Source organism: Hypanus sabinus, chromosome 3, assembly GCF_030144855.1.
Source record: "Hypanus sabinus isolate sHypSab1 chromosome 3, sHypSab1.hap1, whole genome shotgun sequence".
Lineage (NCBI taxonomy): Eukaryota > Metazoa > Chordata > Chondrichthyes > Myliobatiformes > Dasyatidae > Hypanus > Hypanus sabinus.
Genome location: NC_082708.1, coordinates 57,781,255 through 57,798,894, shown reverse-complemented (window position 1 = coordinate 57,798,894; position 17,640 = coordinate 57,781,255). Strand labels below are relative to the sequence as shown.

The following is a 17,640-nucleotide window of genomic DNA, read 5'->3' as shown; positions in this document are numbered from 1 at the left end:
TCAAAGTCTCAAATCTCCAATCCTTCACTGGCACACTCACTCACTGGCCGCTCCGTGTGTGGTAACCCTCTATTTATTTGTTTGAGCTTTTCAAACTGCGTGGTCACCTGACCTCGATTGCCCAATCAGCTGCTTTCTGCTGAGTCTGAGCTATTCAAATCTTGATTGTCTAATCAATAGCTTTCTGCTGAGCTATTCAAATCTTGATTGACTTGATTGTACAGTCCAAATGCCAAAACTGCCAGAATCTCTCGAGTCAAAGCCTCAAATCTCCACTCCTTCACTGGTCCACTCACTCACTGGCCTATTTATATAAGTTTATATCCTGAAAATTTACCAAAATCTTTTAGTGTTTCCAAAAGATTAGGAATTGATTCCTCAAGATTTGAATTAAAAACCAAAAGACCATCTGCATAAAGAGAAATCTTATGTATGGTTCCATTCATAGAGATACCATGAATATTTTTAGCTTCACGTAGTGTTATGGTCAAAGGCTCCAATACAAGATTAAATAATAAAGGGCTTAATGGACATCCCTGTCTAGTATCATGAAAAGTGAAAAAAAGAGGACCTGAAATTATTAGTAATAACCATGGCAATAGGATTCTTATAAATCATTTGAAATCCACCTATTGAAATTATTACCAAAACCAAATTTTTCTAATACTTTAAACAAATACAGCCACTCAACTCTATCAAATGCCTTTTCTGCGTCGAGAGAGATAGCACATAGAAGTTAGTTAGATAATGGTGAATGTATAATGTTCATCAATCTCTGAACATTAGATAAAGAGTAACGGCCTTTAATAAAGCTCGTTTGATCCACAGAGATGATTTTAGTTAAAATATTTTCCAAGTGGTTAGCCATTATCTTAGAGAGAATTTTTGCATCCACATTTAATAATGAAATCGATCTATATGATGGACATTCAGTAGGATCTTTATCTTTCTTAAGGATTAAGGAAATAGATGCTTCATAAAAAGAAGAAGGTAAACTACCCTTCTCAAAGGATTCCTGAAATATTTCCAAAAGATATGGAGAAAGTAATCTTTCAAATTTTTTGTAAAATCCTACCAAGCAACCATCAAGTCCAGGAGCTTTACCTGACTGCATTAATAAAATAGCATTCTGAATTTCATGCTCAGTAATTGGAGCATCGAGCATCTGTTGATCTTCAACAGAAATTTGAGGAAATTTAATCTTGTGTAAAAAAGCCTTCATTTTGGAGGAATCTGCAAGAAATTGAAATCTATAAAGATCAGAACAAAAATCTTGAAAAATATTATTAATGTCTTCATAGTTACTTACTATATCTCCATTATTTTTATGAATCTTTAAAATTTGTCTTTTTGCTCTAGCTGCTCTTAATTGGGAAGCTAAGTGCTTATTATTTTTATCCCCAAAAATATGAAATTGACTTTTCAATTTAAGCAAATATCATCAATAGGATATGTTAATAATAAATTATATTGTGATTGTAATTCTACTCTTCTTTTAAATGAAACATTTGGAGAGATTGCATTGATGTTATCTAATTCTTTATTTGTTTAGAGATTTTATCTAATTCCATTCTCATTTGTTTTTTCAGTTTAGCTATATACGGAATAATCTGACCACATAAGTAGGCTTTTAATGTATCCCAAAGTACTAACTTTGAGACGTTTCCTGCATTATTAAAGAGAAAAAACTCTTTTATCTGAGTTTCAATAAACTCAACAAATTCTGAACTTTGTAACAAGTGTTCTGGAAAACACCAAGATGGTCTGGTAGAAACAACATCTTTCAGTTCAAATATTAGTTTTAAAGGAGCATGATCAGAGTAACAATTGCATCATACTCACATTTCTGAACTTTAAATAAAAGTCGAGGGTCGACTATAAAATAGTTGATTCTCGAATATTTATTATTAACATGTGAGAAAAAAGAGTATTCTCTATCACTAGGATGCATATGCCTCCAAATTTCAATTAAACCATAATCAATTAAAAATGAATTAATAAATGATGCAGAATGATTAGGGAGTTGATGTTTGGATGATGACTTATCCATTAAGAGATTTAAACAAGTATTAAAATCACCACCCATTAATAACATATATTCATTTAAATCAGTTAAGAGAGTAATGACAGCTTTAAAAATGAGGGATCATCAACATTTGGTCCATAAATATTAACCGAAACCATTTTCCTATTATAAATTATTCCTTTAACAATCAAAAATCTACCATTAATATTGGCTATAATATCTTCCTGATTAAAAGGGATACTGGAATCAATAAAAAAATAGAAACACCTCTAATTTTACTCTGAGAGTTTTCATGAAACTGAGAAACCTTCCAAGATTTAAAAAAATCTATTTTTATCACATAACCTGATATGTGTCTCTTGAGCAAAAATTGTATCAGGTTGGAATTGGTTATAATTTTAAATGTTTTCTTACACTTAATAGGATGATTCCAAACATGAATATTCCAACTTAAAATCATTTAACTGTTTAGATATCATCATGAGACTTTGTATCTAAAAAGAGTAGTTCGATGCATGTCAGGATAAGGTAGTCTAAAATGGCGGAGATGAACAACAATAATAATAATTTGTGTAAGCTCTGGGATTCCATAATGGGGATAAAAATAGAAGAAAAAAACTCACCCAAACTACAAAGCCCAGAAAAAAGTCGATATCTATCGACACAAGCCCCAAGGAAAGCATAGAAAACAAATATAACTCCACTTACCTAAATAATAAAAAAAATGAAAACAGTTATCTCTGTCTCCTTCTACCAAATGTTAAACTCGTTACAGTCGACATGTATCTCAATATAATTAAATTGGAAGGAACAGTGTATTTTTTGTAAAACAAAACAACCTTCAATTTTGAAAGTAACTTTCATAATATTAGATAAGGGAAGAAAAACACATCCAAAACAATTCTTGAAATATTTGCACAAAAGAAAAGCAATCACCATCTTTAAATTATCCAGCCAATCTTTAAAACATAAAGAAATCCAAATAATTACTTTAAAAATCATCACAAAAGCATACGGAACAAAAAAAAATTAGTTCATTTAAATGCTGCAGAAAAAAAAATTCTAGATGGTTCAAAATTATCTACAGTCTTTCAACAGTTCTCTCGCTATGTCTTCTGAGGTTAAAACCATCCAAGCCACTCTTTTTCAGAGATAAAAATACATTTTAAGGTAAAGACATTCTATAACCATCAAATCTTCCAATCTCATCACTCTTTACACCATGAGACAATCAAACCATTGCAAATCATTCAATCTCCAGGCTTCAGACTCATCATTTGACTTGTCAATCAAAGAGTTAATAAAATGCAATGCTTCGGCCGGGTCATCAAAAATATGAGCCCCAGAATTTTTGACTAAAAGCCTTAATTGAGCTGGATATTGCAACAATGGAAAGAGCTTTATTTGGTAAGCTAATTTCATGGCCGAGGCAAATCCAGCATACTTCTTAACAATTTCGCATGGAAAATCTTCAAAAAAGTGAATCTCTGAACCTTGAAATTGAAACAACCTTTGTTTTCTTGCAAGCTTAATAACGTGGTCTTTGTCTCTAAAATGGAGACAAAGCACAATATGCCTGTTTCCATCTTGGTCCTGTTATGAGTGATGAACAGACCTGATGGTCAATGCAGAGTTAACCATTCCCAACCCCCCTCCTGAGAACTACAAACTATTGCTGTTGTTATGCTGCTAATGAGAGAGAGAGATAAGGCCCAGGCAAGAACATTTGCTACAGATAAGAGGGGAGAGAGACTGTTAATTTACTGTATTATGACTCTTCCTGGATTATTTACTTTCCACTACAAGGACTTTGCTTTGCCCATTAACATTCCTCAGGAGATAGCAGGAGTGGCTTGATTTGATGGACACGGTCATTCAGAGTGGATGGATAGCTGAGACCCCGTTAGTAGGGATAAAAGACAGGTCTGGAGAGACACCCTTCAGACTCACCAGTGGACACTGATTGAGTGTTGGGAACCCACAGAAAGGTGGGGGCTTCGGAGACCGAACCAGGAGATCGGTCAGTATAGCTCACAGTATTACAACAGGGCCAGTGGTGACTTGTGTGTGTGTCCACTCATGCCAGAGTGACGAGTCCACCATGGAAGAATGGTCTAGCTGAAGACCAGAGGGGTCATAACTGAATGACCACAACGATACGATGGATTAAGAAAGTCACAAAAAGGTTTGCCTGCTGCAACTATTGCTGTTACATCTCGTGCTCTCTCTCTCTCTCTCTCTCTCTCTCTCTCTCTCCAATGATTTCAATACAACAACCATAACTACTTCAGCATTTATGAACTGAACTCTATACTTTCCTATGACAATTCATTTACCCCTAGACATCGATAGAGCTTGTTTATTATTGATTATTATTATTCCTACACTTTTAGGTTTATTACTGCTAACTTGTTTCATATGTATATTTGCATTTTTGATATTGTATTGTGTAGTTTACTAATAAACACTTTTAATTTGGTACCACCAGACTCCAACGGATTCTTCTTTCTTTGCTGGTCAGACACCCAGTTATGGGGTACGTAACAAATTGGGGCCTCATCTCCGGGATTTGATTACCAAATTGGGGGGCCAGTGAATCGGGATAAAAGTCCCTTATCTGATATGGTTGTATGGATAACCAGATGGGAAACCAGCAGAGATGGAAATTGACAAATTTTTAAAAGACCCGACTTCAGGGGCATTAGAGGATGCCAGGACGGCAGAATTGGTGAGCGTTGCAAAACGATTAAATCTCTTGGTGGTGAAATTGTCGATGAGCAAGGTGGATGTACAGAGAGCAATAGCTGTGCATTATGTATCCGAGGGTGTGTCCACATCGGATGTATTGGACCTGTTCCCTGAGAAAAAACCACTCAAGGGTGAGCTTCAGATACAGATAGAAAGATTAAGGTTGGTTGCAGAGAAGGAGGAAAGGGAGCATGAGCTCCAGATACTCCAGAAAAAGGAGATAGAAGCTGATAGGCAGAGGGAGGACAGAGAGAAAGAGAGACAGTTTGAGCTGGAAATGGAGAGGTTAAAGGCATCGCAGGGAAGAGACTGGGCAGCAAACTCAAATGAGGGGTTCAAGATTGGTCAGGAGATCCAGTTGGTACCTGCATTCGAGGAGATGGATGTTGATAAGTTCTTCCTCCATTTTGAGAAAGTGGCTGTGAATCAGAACTGGCATAAGGGGAAATGGGCTGTTCTGTTACAGAGCGTACTTAGGGTGAAGGCTCAGCAGGCGTATTCAGCATTGTCTATGGATGAGTCTAAGGATTACGAGGAAGTAAAAAGGGCTGTACTGAGGAGTTATGAGTTGGTGCCAGAGGCATACCGGCAGAAGTTCCAGAACTTGAGAAAGCCGTGGAACCACACATATTTAGAGTTTTCCCGTGAAATGCAAATGGATTGTGAGTGTTGGTGCACCTCAAAAGGGGTCGTTGGAGATTATGATAAACTGTTACAGTTAATACTGATGGAGCAATTTAAAGGTTGTATCCCTGAGAGTATGAAGACGTACTTGAATGAGAAAGAGACAGTGACTCTGTATGCGACTGCCAAATTAGCAGACGTGTATGCCTTAACCCACAAAACAAAGTTTTCCCTAAATAAGAGTTACCAGAGAGGCAGCAGGGATGGCAGAGAAAGCCCACCGGCTAAGGCAGAGAATAAGCCGGGAGCTAGTGGAAAAGGTAAGGAGGAGGACAAGCAGGCTGGCAGGAAGTTTCCCAACTTTACCTGTTATAATTGTGGGAAAGCTGGTCACATAGCATCTAAGTGTTTTTCTCCGAAGAAGGAGACAGGAAAAGGGAAAACAGCAATCCCGAATGGTTGCACTGAGTCGGTCAACAGATCGATGGGGAAGGCAAAGTTAGATAGAGCTCAAGAGGGGGTGAGAAGTTTATCTCGGAAGGGACGGTGTCTGTGAAGGAGGGTGAAACCCCAGTTCCAGTGCGGATCTGGAGAGATACTGGGGATGTGTATTCAGCAGTGAAGCTGACAAGTAAGCCTGTAAGTGCTGAGGACCCGCCCATAGACTCCAAGATTTATCCCGCATGCGCAATCACTCGCAGCATGTCTAGAAAGGTGGCTGAGAAAGGAGACAGTTTAAAAGAGTCCAGTGTTGATTTAGCAGAGACACTTTTACCGACCTTGTACCAGGAGAGGTTAGAGGGTGGTAAAACGGAGGATAGTAGAGCTAAGGAAATAAGGGAGACGAAGCAGATTTAGTGTTGTCAAGGAACAAGATTTTGAATTTGGCTCACAAGATACCCCTAGGTGGACACTTAGGAGTGAGGAAGGAGGTTATGGGACACAGAGTAAAAATGAGAAACAGATGAGGCAGTTAGAAGGTCCAGGGTTGGATACGGATGATCCGTCTGGTTTGACAGAGCTGTTTTCAGTTGAGGAATTTAAGAGTGTTCCCGATGATATAAGGGCAGTCTTAGATGAAAAGGATGCCGCTACCTTGAGGGAGTCTGCTGGGTTAGCAGACGAAGTTGTCTTAACCTGCAAGGTTGAGTTTACTCCAAAGGGGAGTTTCCCAGTGAGTAACTGGGAGGATCAGGGGAACTTAGAATTTGAAAAAGGGACTGGTATTGAAAGCCTAGGAGAGGCAGATGTCCCGTTTGCTTGTGTTCAGGATGTAAAGGATGTGGAGTCACATGATACTGAACCTAGTGTTGAAGCTCAGGAAAAGTCTGAGGTATCTGATTTAGTTGAAAAGGAATGCAGTCCTTTTGGGTCAGATAGACTTGGTTCAGTGAAGAAAGGGTTAACCATGGCACTGGGAGAAAGTGAGAATTCTCAGTCACTTGTGTTAAAAGTTAGTAATGAGATGAAAGCTGGTGATGTGAATATTATTGAAGGGAAAGGGAAAAGTATTGTTCCTAAACCTTTGAATAAAGAAAATTTAAAGTCGAGTTTGGTGTCAGAACTGTTGACAAAAGTGAAGGGACCATTAACTAAACACTGGCTTGTTAACAAGGTGCTTGCAAATCAATTAGTTTGTTTTGGAATTTAAGGATAAACAACTTGGTGATGTGGTTCAAGGATGTGATTTGGAGAGACAGAACTTAGTGTTGTTTTGACCAAGAGGGATCACCTGTAGATATTAAATGAGAAACTAACAGAATTAAAGATCCTGAAGATAAAATTAATGACCTGCTTAAAATTAATGAGTGGTGTGGAAGTTCAGCAAATGATAAGATAGCTCCTGTGAAAGGAGTCTGTGAAGGCCTATTCCAAGCTGGTGAGCAAGCTAACCACGTGAGGGTTAAGTGGAAAAGGGACAAAGGTCGACCAAATGCGACTTTGAATAACAGGAACTGGTTTGGTGGGAATTTGACTTTTGGATTGACAAAGCATGTGAATAAGAAAGACAACATCATGGAAGATTGAATGTTGAGTTTAAAAGTAAAATAGAGATTAGTATTTGCACAAATTCCTGTAATGTACTACATTATGATCACACATGTACTGGTTCACACTTTGTAATATACACCTAAACTAAGATCACAATCCCTTGGTATTTTTGGCTAACATGAAAAATAAAAATAGGAGGGTATTAAGTTGGAGTCTGTTGTTACAGGAATTCGATATTAAAATACAAAATGTAAAGGGGAGTAATTGCTGATGGTTTATCTAGATGTTAATTTGTAAGTGTATCTGGATTATTCTTGTAGTTAAGACCACTTCTGTATTTTGTTAAACTCTGTAATTCAGTAATACGCTTTATTAGTTAATTTTCACTCTGGTGAAAATTCCCAGAAGGATGGGGGTGTTATGAGTGATGAACAGACCTGATGGTCAATGGGGTGCAGAGTTAACCATTCCCAAGCCCACTCCTGAGAACTACGAACTATTGCTGTTGCCGTGCTGCTAATGAGAGAGAGAGATAAAGCCCAGGCAAGAACATTTACTACAGATAAGAGGGGGAGGGAGACTGTTGATTTACTGTATTATGACTCTTCCTGGATTATTTACTTTCCTCTACAAGGACTTCGCTCGTTAACATTCCTCAAGAGATAGCAGGGGTGGCATTAGTTGATGGACACGGTCATTCAGAGTTGATGGATAGCTGAGACCCCGTGAGTAGGGATAAAAGACAGGTCTGGAGACACACCCTTCAGACACACCAGTGGACACTGACTGAGTGTTGAGAACCCACAGAAAGGTGGGGACTTCGGAGACCGAACCAGGAGATCGGTCAGTAAAGCTCACAGTGTTACAGCAGGGCCAATGGGGACTTGTGTGTGTGTCCACTCATGCCAGAGTGACGAGTCCACCACAGAAGAACGGTCTAGCTGAAGAACAGAGGGGTCATAACTGAATGACCACAATGATACGACGGATTAAGAAAGCCACAAAAAGGTTTGCCTGCCGCAACTGTTGCTGTTACGTCTCGCTCGCTCTCTCTCTCTCTCTCTCTCCAATGATTTCAATACAACAACCATAACTACTTCAGCATTTATGAACTGAACTCTATACTTTCCTATGACAATTCATTTACCCCTAGACATCAATAGAGCTTGTTTATTATTGATTATTATTATTCCTACACTTTTAGGTTTATTACTGCTAACTTGTTTTATATGTATATTTGCATTTTTGATATTGTATTGTGTAGTTTACTAATAAACACCTTTAGTTTGGTACCACCAGACTCCAACGGATTCTTCTTTCTCTGCTGGTCAGACACCCATTTACGGGGTACATAACAGTCCAAAAGTTTTAAAACACTGGTTCTGTGAGCCATTTCAATATCCAGAGGTAGCAAACAAACCTCCGGGAATAAAGACTGAAACATTTTAGCAAAATAATCCAGTGTGTCAGCAGATTCTGATTTCTCTTTTAATCCAACAATTTGAATGGTATTCTGACACGACCGAGCTTCCAGATTGATGATCCATGGTTGAGCCTTTTCGAAACGAGAAGAAAGGTCAGCCGTATTTTGACTAACATCTTTAAGATCAAGGCTCAGAGAGGCAAATTTTTCTTCAAATTTCTCTTTTAGTTGAGTTATTTCAGTGCCAATACTGCTGATTTGAGACTCTAAGCTCTTTACCCGGGGGGTTCCTTCGAGAATTCATCAGCTTTTTTAGGCTTTCCATTGCCTGGGTCCGGGTTCCTTTTGGTGCTTCTTAGAGTAGCCATAATTATAACTATTGCTGTACAGATCTGACTGAGTAAAGTTGAAATTTCAAAGCTTAAGTCCGAAAAGGGAGAGATTAAAGGCTGATGGGAAGAAACTATGTCTTACATGTCCGTGAGCGGAAGGCGGAGGAATTTCTTCAGCGTGAGAGTGTGAATCTGTGGAATTCTTTGCCAAGGTCAGCTGTGGTGGTTAGGTCTTTATGTGCATTTAAGGCAGAGTTGACAGATTCGTGATTGGTCAGGGTATGAAGGGATATGGGGAGAAAGCAGGAGTCTGAGGCTGAGAGGAAAATTGGATCAGCCATGATGAAATAGCGGAGCAGATGTGATGGGCCAAATGGCCTAATTCTGCTCCTATATTATATTATCTTATAGTAGCCATTCCCTGGACTTTTTTCCACTCTTTGACCTTTCTACAGCTTTCAAGTACACTTCAAATGCAAGGTTCTTGACCTGAACTGTTGACTCAATTTCTCTCCCCCAGCACCTTTTATTTTGGATGGACACAATATCCCTTAGACCCCACTTGTTAAAATGTCTCAATATCCATTAAAAATAGGTATCAATGTCATGGAGTATGAATCACAACATTTACACATTACTAAATTCCAACACCTCAAATATTTTAAGTTAAGTTCAAAACATCACTTGCATTCTAATCTCTCTGCCAGCCAACATTTTGTGATTCATGCACTAGGGCACCTTCTTCATGCAGTCTTTTTCCATTTGAATAATAATCTACCATTTATTCCTCTTATCAAATGCATATCCTCACATTAAAATCCATCTGAAACTTTTTTGCCCACTCACTCACTCACTCACTCAGAGTCACGGTATCACCCAAAAGTGTGAGAGAAGGTATTGCGAAGTATATTAAGATAGATATAGTTTTTCCTCTCTATATTAACAAGTTTGAAGAATTCAATAAGTTCCCCGGTTAGTTTGAAAGGGCCTTGTACCAAACAACTAACTAATATAGCTGTCTAGTTTTCCATCTTCTAAAACCCTATGTATTGCAGAGTTTCCTGGGAGGAGTCTATGGGAAATTTCAGTCAGTTGCAATGAGAGGAGCTCTATCAGGTCCCTAAGAAAATATCCTATCCTGCCCTGGATCTCTGCTGAGGTAAAATGTTTAGCTAAATGGTATATATAAACCTGTTGGACCAATATGAAAGTTTGGTTCCACTACTGTCAAGGTCTTGACTGAACAGTGACAGCCTTCCAAGTTTCAGCACTCCAATTCTTCAGAGTCTGGTTACCTGCCACTGTCCCTTTAAGACTCAGACTGTGAATTACTGCCTGCCAAATATCTTCATGGAAAGTCAGTACTTAAAGGCTCATGCTGATCACAATTGTGCTCAATTGTAGGTGATCGATTTCTAAAACTACAATCTAATTTTGCCTTTGGATTTTGTTCGTGTTGTCTTGTCTTTTTGAGTCTGAGTTAATTCTAGACCTTACTCTGCACTTGGGTTCACCACCATCCATAGCTCTCTTGTTACAGCAACTATTACATTTGGTTCTGATTGTGCTACTTTGGAAAGAAAATTAACATCCTGAAGTGGGTACAGAAAAATATTACTAGAACCTTGACTTGGGATTAATATGTTGTGCAGAAAAAATAGCTGATTAGTTGGCTGGACCTGGGTTTTCAAAGTGATGTGGGTATGGTACAGCTGAAGATAGTAGGAGGTGATGGGGACATGGGAGAGGCAGCAATGCAAGCTACTGCCGACAGTAAATATAGAAGATTAACAGTCATTTTGGTGATGGTGAATTCTTTCTTTCAGCACCTTGATTTACTAGCTGTTAAAGATGACGATGGTTTATTTGTGAACAGATAGTCCAGTGGCCAAAATAAAATGAATATTAATAATCAACATAAGGTTAGGGAAGAGAAGTTAATGAATATTTTATAATCAATGAGATCACAAGTATAACAAATGTAATAATCCCATATTTTTTATTTGAAACAGGATGGTAAGGATTTTTTGGATGATATTTTTTATTGACACCACCTCAGAATCAGAAGGAAGTTCTACTCCACAGCTTCTGGATTTCTTAGATTCTCCTGGTAAGATTATGCCATTATTTTCACTATACAAACACTTCAAATTATAAGACAAAATTTTGAGAATTTACAGCAGTGAAATAATGTCTATCAGAAGCACATAATGATAATTCAGTCTTTAAGTTCATAACCTTTGAGATCACCTTGTCTCATTTATGATCAAATTTCTCATTTGAATTGACCTGGTGGATCTTTCTTGAACTGTTTCCAATGATACCATATCTTTTTTAAAGCAAGGTGGCATGTCCCTGCCGCACAACACTACCCCCTAACAATAATGTGAGTTACCTTTCCTATTTGGGGAACCAGCTCTCTGTGAAGGCAGATATTAATGATGAGAGCAGACATCTCCAGAGAATGAATAAAGCCTTCCACTGCCCAAGGAGAAGCACATTTGAAGCTCAACACCTGAAGCAGATTCATGAGATACATAGACCTTTTTACAATAATCACTAACAATTGAGGATATATCACTAACATTGCCTCTGTAAATCACTAGATCCACTGGTTGCCAGTCTTAGCTTCAAAGCTGTGTCTTAGCTTCAATGTTCCGATTGTTCATAACCAGCTCCAGTGTGCAGGCCACATCATCCACATCTGCTGCCAGACTTTCAAAACAAACATACCATTCCAAGCACACTTCAGGCAGGATGAAGACCCATCACACATGTCCTCAAAAGATCTCTGGAAAAAATATAACATTCTTCAGGGCTTGTGAGAATTTCTGACCCGAGACGGTTCAAATTGCTAAAAATATTAGAGTAGTCACCATGCATTCCAGTTTCCTCAAATGGGGGCCTACACAGGGCCAAGCAAGCAGCTGAACTGACCACATCCACAACATTAAGATCCAGCTGTTTGTCTAAGGCAGGGACTCTGGATCTCAGAAACTACTCAGCAGTGAACTCAGAATTTATAGACTCAGGGGTGGAACAGGTTATCTTTCTCAAATGGGATATCTAAAGATGATAATTAACCTAAGAAATTTTCAGCCCAGGAAAACTATTGAGACTCAGTTGCTAAGGATACTTCAGACCGAGATTGATAGATTTTGTGAATTTAAGAAAATCAAAGGATTTGTAGTCAGTGGAGGAAAGCAGTGATGAAGAAGAATAAGAAGGCAACACGAGCGAATCAGCAGATGCTGGAAATAAATAAAAACACAAAATGCTGGCAGAACTCAGCAGGCCAGACAGCATCTATGGGAGGAGGTAGTGACGACGTTTCAGGCCGAAACCCTTGGGTTTCAGCCCGAAATGTCATCACTACCTCCTCCCATAGATGCTGTTTGGCCTGCTGAGTTCTACCAGCATTTTGTGTTTTTATTAAGAAGAATAAGATCTGTTTTGATGTTATTCAGTAGTGGAGAAAGTTAAGTCCAGCCCTGCTCTTATTTTTTGAAAACTGCAGATGCTCTAAAAACTGAAATAAAAACAGAAAATGTGTTTTTCACATTTCAGACAGCATCCATCAAAGGGGAAACAACTAATGTTTTAATCTGTAGCTCTTCATTCTGGGAACATTCCTCTTTTCACAGATGCTGCCTTTCCTGCTGACTTATTCCAGCATTTTCTATTTTTAGTTCTCTTTTTTTTTTAGCATTCTTGTGTTATTTACAGTTTAAAGATCAAAATCAATTTTGGGGGTATTACAAAGTAGACATTTGAAGCTAATGGAAATTAAAAAAAAAGATAGCTGTCATCTGCGTGGGGAAATCCCTTATTACTCATCCCTGAATGATTTCATAGAACAGTGTTCTTTCCCTGGGATTGGAATTGACCATGAGAAATTTTACAGATCAGCTTGGAAATTCAAATTAAATGTCATCTCACTTTCACTAGTGTCAACAGCTGTTTTCACTAGTACTATTTAAAGGCTGAACATATAAATTATAAGCTCCATTTTCTTCTGCGGAAAGGAAACAAAATTAACAGTCCAGGTTGTTGAGCATTTCCTTCACGTGCTTTATGAAGAGGTGGTGGGTAAGTGAAAATAATTTTGGTTAAGCATATAAGAGATTATTAGAGTGGCTTTACCAAAATTGTCGTGTATCTTTTGCATCATACAAAATTTTGATTGGAGTGGTTAAATAAACTAATATGTAAAAGAGACTGGGCTGACTCTCTGAAGCATGTTTGAAGGAATCTAATACGTTCAACATGATAGTATGTTTCAATGAAAGCTTTTATTCACCAGTCATCATTGCTATGTTGTAATCATTCTTCATCAATACTTTATGTCTCTATAGATTGTTTCAAACCTGCACTGCAGGAACACTACTACGGATATGTGGGTGACCCTTTTGAAGTGACATGTGAACTAAATAATCTTAGTGATAACAATTCCATTAACGATTTAAGCGACCAATTATTATGGTACAAACAAGGCAGGGAAGGAAGTGCTGAACAAAGCAATGATTGGAATGAAGTTGTTAGTCAGAGAGGAAAGAATTTTTCGCTTTCATCGATCAGCACAGCTGATTCTGGTACTTACCTCTGTTTGCTCAGGTATGTGAAACAGTTTAAAATTTTTAATATTACACTGTTTAATGCTCAAACATTTACTTATTAAATCATATATTCTGTGCTTTTCAAGTCTTTGTAGGACAACATTAGGAAAAATTATATCCTGTGGGAATTGAATTTTTAAAAAGTAGATAGAGAAATCAATCAATAGCTTTGTTAATACTGGCTAATTCTGGTCATGTAAAAGAGAAATAAACAGGAATAAGCCATGCCATCTGTCTATTGTTTAATTATATCAAAAATCAGGAATCATTTACCCACATAACAATTTATCTACAACTTTTTGGGGAAGCAGAGTTTTACTTTCGTTTGCTTGCAAAACTGCTTCCTGATTTCTCTCTTGTGTGGTCACATTATTTATAGGATAATTACCCCTGGTTCCACATTCTCCTTCCAGTGAGCATTTCTTTGAATCTACCTCATCAGATTGCTTTATATTTTAAACATCATCTTAAACTACTATATTCAGCAGTTATAAAAATGTAATGTGATTTGTGCACATTAAGAGGCAACCTTTTGCATGCAGCTCCAATGGGATTCATCAAATATTCCTAGGACTACTACAGTTGCAACCCACAGTCACGGATGTAGGTAGTTCAGGAAGCGGCATCATTTTAAGAGATTTAAAATAGCTATCAATATTCAGAATCGACAAACCTCATATGGCAGGTTTGGATGGCGAATGCAGTTTCCCTTTAAGAAAACAGAAGCAGGAACAGGTACAACTGAACACAGTGGCTTTAGAATTCTACTCCCACTCCTGACTATCCTGCTGGTAAGTATCACTGGAAAATAAAATTGAAGACCTCAGAGCAAGACTGCTGTACCAGAGGGACATTAGAAACTGCTGTGCACTCTGCTTTATGGAAACGTGATTCAGACTGGCAACTACAGACACAGCACTGCAACCTGATAGTTTTGCCATTCTCTGCTAAGACAAGTCAGCTCAGTCTTTCAAAAGCAGAGGAGGTGGATTATGCTTTATCATTAACTCATTGTAGTGCACAGACATGGCAGTTCTGTCTCAATCCTGTTCACCTGACCTGGAATATCTAGTGGTCAAATGTCATCCATTTTATCCACCAAGGGAGAATTCTGCTATTATCCTGGTAGCAGTGTACATTTGACAGGCTAACATCAGGCAGGCCCTGGAGATGCTGAGCAATGCCAGCAGCAGGTCAAAGCTGCACTCCCTGATACCTTCCCTACTATTATAGGAGATTTCAATCAGGCCAGCTTGAAGAAGTCTCTGTACAACTAGCACTGACAGAAGAGCCTATGCACCTAACCATTGTCAGAGCACCATTGCCAGTAATCAGCAAGAGCTCAAGAAATGCAGATGTGACCTGTGCAAAGTCATCGGGGCAGTGAAAGAACAATACAGGGACAAAATTCAGACACAACTCTTCATCAACAACCCACACAGCTTATGGTAAGGTCTGCACACCATTGCAGACTTCAAAGCTAAACGCGGTGGAGTTTCCAACATTGCTGCCTCTCTCCCAGATGAGCTAAGTTTTTTTTACACTTGATTTGATGTTGCCAACACTGAGTCCCTGAGGAGTCTTACAGCTAATGTGACTTGCAGCTTGGTCATCTCTGAGGCCGAAGTACGTAGGTGTTTCCAACAAGTGGACAGTCACAAGTCTGTGGGACCGGACGGCATCCCAGGGCGGGTACTCAGGATGTGTGTAGCACAACTGGCTCTCCCTGGCTCTCCCTCTCCCAGTGTAGAGTGCCCTCTTGCTTCAGAACATCCACCATTGTTCCTGTACCTAAAAAGACCAAGGTAACATGTCTGAATGACTGGCGTCCTGTTGCACTCACCTCAATACCAAGCAAATGCTTTGAGAGGTTGGTCAAGGACTACATCTGCCATGCTACCACCCACACTGGACTCCCTAAAATTCACCTACTGACACAACCAATCGACAGATGATGCAATAGCTACAGCTCTTCACACCATCCTTACACATCTGGAGAAGAAGGATGCTTATGTGAGAATGCTGTTCTTGGACTACAGTTCAACACCATAATTCCCTCCAGGAACAAGAAGCTCAGAGACCACGGCCTTCACCCTGCCTTGTGTAGCTGAATCCTGAACTTCCTGTCAGAATGCCAGCAGGTTGTAAGAGTGGGCTCCCTCACCTCTGCCCCTCTGACTCTCAACACAGGTGACCCTCAGTGCTGTGTATTAAGCCCACTCCTTTACTCTCTGTATACCCATGACTGTGTTGCCACCCACAGCTCCAATCTGCTAATTAAACTTACTGACCACACTGATTGGCCTAATCTCAAATAATAACGAGGCAGCCTACAGAGAAGAAGTCATCACCCTGACACTGTGGTGTCAACAAAACAACCTTTCAATAATGCAAAACAAGAAGAATTGTAGGCTAGCTCCTGATGACATCAATGGACCTGGGGTTGAGGGGGTGAACTCGGCATTAAGTTACTTGGCATAAACATCACCGAGTATCTCATGTGGTCTGTGCATACCTGCTGTGTGGTGAAAAAGGCACAACAGCATCTCTTTCTCCTCAGTTGGCTGAAGAATTTTGGTATGGGCCCCCAAATCCCAAGAACTTTCCACAGGGGCACAATTGAGAGCATCCTGAATGGTTGCATCACTGCCTGGTATGGGAACTGTACTTCCCTCAATCATAGGACTCTGCAGAAAGTGGTGCAGATAGTCCACCGTCTCTGTAGATGTGAACCTCCCATTATTCAGGACGCTTACAAAGACAGGTGTGTAAAAAGGAGACAAAGGATCATTGGAGACCTGAGTCACCCTGACCACAAACTGTTCCAGCTGCTACCATCTGGAAAATGGTACTGCAGCATAAAGGCCAGGACCAACCGGCTCCGGGACAGCTTCTTCCACCAGGCTATCGGACTTATGCTGACACAACTGTATTTCTATGTTATATTGACTATCCGGTTGTAAATACTATTTATTATAAATTACTATAAATTGCACGTTGCGCATTTAGACAGAGGCATAACAAAAAGACATTTACTCATGCATGTGAAGAATGTCAGTAATAAAGTCAATTCAAGAACTTTTATCATGCCATCCCACACTCAAACGTTGGAAAATCTCATCACCTGGCTGTACTCCCAGCACGGAGGGAGAGATTAAAGAGCACAGTACCAGTAATGAGGACCAAGAAGACATACTTAAAGGAGGCAGAGAAGGGCTTCCAGAATTACTTTGAGTGAGTAGATTGGCCAATATTCAGGGATTCATGTTGTAGTCTGAATGAATATACCACAGTTGTCACCAACTTAATCAAGTCCTGCATGGATGAGTATGTGCCTGTGAGGCCATGTCAGACATTTCTTAACCAAAAGTCATGGATGAACTATGAGATTTGTAGTCTGCTGAGGGCTATATCTGTGGAATACAAGACCAGTGATCCAGGCTATTCAAGAAAGCCAGGCATGACCTAAAGAAGTCGATTTGAAGGATGATAAAGCAGATTGAGGTAAGAGACAGAATTGGTTGCAAGTCAGCTCTGGCAGGGTTTGCAGGCTATTATTTCCTACAAAGCAAAACCTAACATCATGAATGGCTGTGATGCTTCACTCCTGGATGAGCACAACGCCTTCTGTGCATGTAGTGAATGGGAGAATAAAACTACACCTGTGCAAATCACTGCAGCATCTGGTGGCCTTGTGATCTCTGTTTCGAAGGCCGATGTCAGAATGTCTTCTAAGAGGGTAAACCCCCGTAAAGCATCAGGTCCTGATAGTGTACTTGGTTGGGCTCAGAAAGGGTATATTAACCAACTGGTGGGAGTGTTCAAGGACATCTTTAATCTCTCACTGTAGAAGTCAGAGAATTCCACCTGCTTCATAAT

At 39.3% G+C, this 17,640-nt stretch overlaps 1 protein-coding gene and 1 long non-coding RNA gene across 3 annotated transcripts in view; one reads left to right on the top strand and one right to left on the bottom strand.

Annotated features, from left to right (window-relative positions):
• The window catches only part of LOC132391354 (uncharacterized), a 116,504-nt gene that overhangs the window by 54,513 nt on the left and 44,351 nt on the right, over positions 1 to 17,640 (bottom strand). The window contains exon 4 of one of the 2 annotated variants that reach the window (XR_009511180.1): positions 11,144 to 11,936. The exons of the other annotated variant lie outside the window; for it this stretch is intronic. This is a non-coding gene — a long non-coding RNA (uncharacterized LOC132391354). Of the gene's footprint in view, positions 1 to 11,143; positions 11,937 to 17,640 lie in introns of those variants that run through there. 2 annotated transcript variants of the gene reach the window in all.
• Positions 7,846 to 17,640, top strand: part of LOC132391349 (interleukin-18 receptor accessory protein-like) — a 43,893-nt gene continuing 34,098 nt past the window's right edge. Inside the window, exons 1-3 of the mRNA XM_059964408.1 lie at positions 7,846 to 8,398; positions 11,158 to 11,255; positions 13,501 to 13,759. Coding sequence (XP_059820391.1) covers positions 8,358 to 8,398; positions 11,158 to 11,255; positions 13,501 to 13,759 — 398 coding nt within the window. The 5' untranslated portion in view covers positions 7,846 to 8,357. The remainder of the gene's footprint in view (positions 8,399 to 11,157; positions 11,256 to 13,500; positions 13,760 to 17,640) is intronic.